The sequence below is a fragment of the Cucurbita maxima genome, unplaced genomic scaffold, assembly GCF_002738345.1.
Source record: "Cucurbita maxima cultivar Rimu unplaced genomic scaffold, Cmax_1.0 Cma_Scf00005, whole genome shotgun sequence".
In the NCBI taxonomy this organism is placed as follows: domain Eukaryota; kingdom Viridiplantae; phylum Streptophyta; class Magnoliopsida; order Cucurbitales; family Cucurbitaceae; genus Cucurbita; species Cucurbita maxima.
Window position 1 is genome coordinate 4,407,899 of NW_019272021.1, and position 4,270 is coordinate 4,412,168.

Sequence of the window (4,270 nt, forward strand, 5' to 3'; positions counted from 1 at the left end):
CATATTTTTCGTTTCATGAATAGTTGTTCAAGTTATGAATGATACGTCGAGGAGTTAATGAAGGAAGTTATTACAATGTGGCTGACAGGTCTATACACCTCATGTTCAAGAGAAAAACTATAAAAATTATAAGCTTAAAGCGAGACATATTTTTCGTTTCATGAATAGTTCAAGTTATGAATGATACGTCGAGTAGTTAATGAATGAAGAAAGTTATTACAATGTTGTGGTTGACAGGTCTATACACCTCATGTTCAAGAGAAAAACTATAAAATTTATTTCAAATTTATATCAATAATTATCAAAATCTCCCTACTGAGATGACTATTATAAGTGAGTAATCAATACGCGCAGCTAAGTGTCACAAAACATTGCAATGAAAATGCTCTAAAAAAACTACCTTCTCAGTTTCTGGCACACAAAGATAAGGAATGTGCATAGAGAATGGAGGAAGTTTATGAACACACCTTGCAACTTTTTCTGCAGTAGCCAGGAAACTCAGGAGATCCCACCATATACTCTGGGTTATCATTGCACTCGCCGAGCTCAGCCCATCTCTCACAACTTGCATTCTCATCACTGCAATTCATGTAGTCTCCCACAATCTGGTCGAAAGGATTGACACGAATCCACTTAGTTGCTGACCATTTCTCGCCTTCAATCACAGGGCACCCTCCATGCAGACTACTTGTGTCTGGAACAGCATTTGGATGAAGACTGAAGAACAGAAGAGCGTCGCCTTTCCGCGGTTTCACTGAATATCTCAAGCACGTAGATTAAAAAGTGTTCAAAAAAAAAAAAAGTTGTTTGATGAGCAAAAACAGCTATATAAATAGCTTTACAAAGCAATCAAAAAGATAAAAATTAGCTAATAAAGAGTAACAGCTAACTAATCAAATCAAATCACAACTTCTTAGACAATATGATCACAAATTAAATCTTTTAACGATAAGAAATCTCGATGAGTTTGAACCAACGTCACAAATCACAGAACAGGAGTAAGAGAACTGAAGACAGTCACCTGCTATCCCTTTCTTTGCACAGTCTGAGAGATCTTCGTTTGTTTCAGAAGCCTGACGTCTTTGAGATTCCTGAACTCGATGAACAAAGATATTCAACATTTAGATTTTAATGAATAAAAAAAACCCATCAATTGATAATGGCACACGTAAATACCAAAACAGGAAACTTTTCCAATTCTAAGAGCCGCAGTAAGGTAACTCGAGAGAAAATTAGTTTTCAAAGAATATGGTACAAACAAGAACCAAGACACTTGATTATGGTCGAGGTACAGCCACAAAAAAGGAAGTTGCAATTAATTGGATTGAAGGGAAATACAAGGGCAGACCTCTGCAGAAGGAAACACAGTTTCACCGCCTCTTTTTACGTCGGAAAGATACATGAGAACGGTTGCCATTCGATGTCCACCACGGGCAATATTAACCTCGTCGGCAAAGTAATCGAAGTGTGCATCATACTTCTGCCCATATTCATATCTCAACACTTGAATGTCTTCTCCATTTTCTGAAATCAAGCATATTCAAGTTTCGGTTTACCAGCTATACCAATACACAGACATGCTATCAATGCATGAGTCAAGTGTTTATATGAATAGAGTTTCCATTCATAGTTTTTCTTTTCTCAATAAAAAATAAATAAATGAGAAGGGCTAAATTGAAACTCCGTTTCTTCCCAGCTGCACAATTCTTCCTCAGTCTATCGCTTGATTATGTATGTATTTCACGAGGGGATTATGTCTTCCTAAGTTCCCTATTTTATATGGAAATTGGAATATAAATAGCCCAAGACTTCTCTTTATGATTTCAGTCATAAGAACGGATAAAACTAGAGAACCCAGAATTTAGAATTCAACTGTAAACCTATATCATGTCAATCTATTCAACTCCAAAGTTGCATTAAGAAAGATCATAATTTCACACTCAATTGTCAATCTATTCAATCTTCAATTTTTGATGACGGAAAACAGTTTGTAATGGAGGATAAGTTGCTAAAGACTATGGGATTAGCAAGAAAGTTGCACCTTTTGCTAGTGTTATAATACCTTTTGGCAGAAATGTCCATGCTGAAATTTTGTCTTCTATACCAGAAACAATAGGATCCTACATGAGAAACAATGAGTTTACTTAGAGGGATATAGAGAGTGCCTCATCAGGTTAGAGGTTTATAAGTAAAATTGGCTCCCTATCTGTACACTCAGAAGGATCAAGGATGGCATTTAATGTTTTCCAACAACAATAGTCAACTAAGCAGAAAATTTTGAAATTTCAAGCAGCTAAGGCTGCTGAACCCATTCTTTAAAATTTGACGTTCAAAATACTAAATGGCTCCCTATCTGTATACTCAGAAGGATCAAGGATGGCATTTCATGTATTCCAGCTACAATAGTCAACTAAGCAGACAAATTTGAAATTTCAATCAGCTAAGTCTGCTAAACACATTCCGTAAAATTTGACATCCAAAATACTAATCTTCCAAACTACTGGCATGAAGTAGTAACAGCTGACCCTTCCAAATCAATATCGATCAATGAATAGACCGACTGAGTAACACTTATACTTTTTATTTCTTTCCTCAAATGGTGATTATAACAATATCTCAGAAAAGATGATCTCAGGTTTAAATTACTTCAAGGCCATGTACGCGCTCATTTCATATTAAGGTAGCTAGACTTCATAAATCAAACCAATATTCAATAGACGGTCGAACGAACCAAACTAATCTTGGAGCCCATGAGGGAATCTAAAGTCTATCAACCCAATAAATTTCAAGCTAAGAGTTTAAGATTTAGGCTTGATGGTGATTCAAGCTAAAAATTGAAGCAAAAACTTGTCAAATCACTTGCTTCGCTATTGGAAGCTTAAGAACTATAAGAAGCAAACTATGCACAAACCTTGGATTTTTGAATAAACGCCCCAGAACTAGTTCGGATCTCGCTGACCTTGCTCTCTCCTGACAAATTATCGGCAACAGCAGATCTCTTCAATTCAGCTTTAGCCTAATTTAAACAGAACAAAAATTAACCAAAACGAAAATCGCGTACTACTGCGGTATCACAAATGAAAAACGAATAAATTCTAATTCTACTCACAATCGAGATGAGATGATCGCATTCTAAGTCCGTGAGAAAACCTTCATACACAAACGCCCTATATAATCATTCAAATTGAAACGGAAACATCGAACCGCGAACATCAAACGAAGAAATAGATTATCAAAACTTAGAAACTACAACAAGGAAAAGAAGAAGCAGAACGGCAAGAAATTGAAGTACCGAGGATTCCATGAAATCTGCTTTACTTTAGCAGGATTGACAATTGAGCTAGCGGAACCTGCATAGGAGCTTGAAGCTCGCCCGAGAAGCAACGAAATCGATAATGAGAAGAAAAACAGCGGATTGAAACTGCAAAATTTCTCCATGAACTGAATCGGATCAGTAGAGAAAGAGAACGAAGCAGAAGAAAATAGCAAAAAGTTTCTTTATCTTACTGAAAATTTTCAGATGTTCAGCCGCCCAAGCTGTTAAACCAGTCTATCAAGCTCTTTTAACTGTCAAACTTTCTAACTGCCACTCACGCACTGACACGGAATTAATATTTATTCAGGGAAAATATTGATTTTGGTTATTTTTTAAAAAAAAATAATGAAATTTATTTATTTTTTAATAAATGTATATTTTTTTTGGGTGAAAATATAATTTTTCTAGATTTTAAATTATTAAATTTAGGGTATAAATTTTAAGAATTAATTTTAAATAGAAGAAAATAAATTGAAGAAACTATTTTTAGTACATTAAAAGCGTGTTTGGATTGTTTTTGAAGTATTTAATTTTTCTTTAAAAATGTCATTTTCATACCATTGAGCTGGTTGGATTGGTTGAAAAATAAATGTTTTTTTTAAATGCATTTTATTTTAATTTTTAATTAAAAATTTGATTTATAATTAAAACACTAATGTTTCCTAAATTTAATATTTATTAAAAATGCGGTATACTCGAGCTCAATCTCCTCGGCTAGTTCTTGTGCGGTCAAGCTAGGGAGATTGCCCCGTCCATTCAAAGGGAGCACGTGACACCTAGAAGTCGATAGCTGATTTGAAGCGCGTGTCTCCACACTCCTTTATTTTTTGCTTACTCATCTTTGATATCCACGAGGACGGAATAGAGATGAATAAGTATTCTCCGTCCTCATCACCACCTCTTATTTATTTTAATCCACAAGAAACATTTAGTTGACGGGAAAAAATCTCTCAT

At 34.9% G+C, this 4,270-nt stretch overlaps 1 protein-coding gene across 1 annotated transcript; it reads right to left on the reverse strand.

Moving 5' to 3' along the window:
• Positions 1-227: 227 nt before the first annotated feature.
• LOC111480082 (probable prolyl 4-hydroxylase 4) lies at positions 228-3,534 on the reverse strand. Its single transcript, XM_023125031.1, has 7 exons — positions 3,293-3,534; positions 3,110-3,167; positions 2,912-3,016; positions 2,063-2,120; positions 1,349-1,524; positions 1,022-1,091; positions 228-754 (listed from the first exon to the last, which is right to left on the reverse strand). The coding sequence occupies exons 1-7, from the start codon at positions 3,436-3,438 to the stop codon at positions 456-458; spliced, it is 912 nt and encodes a 303-aa protein (XP_022980799.1). The 5' UTR covers positions 3,439-3,534; the 3' UTR covers positions 228-455.
• Between the last annotated feature and the right edge of the window lie 736 nt (positions 3,535-4,270).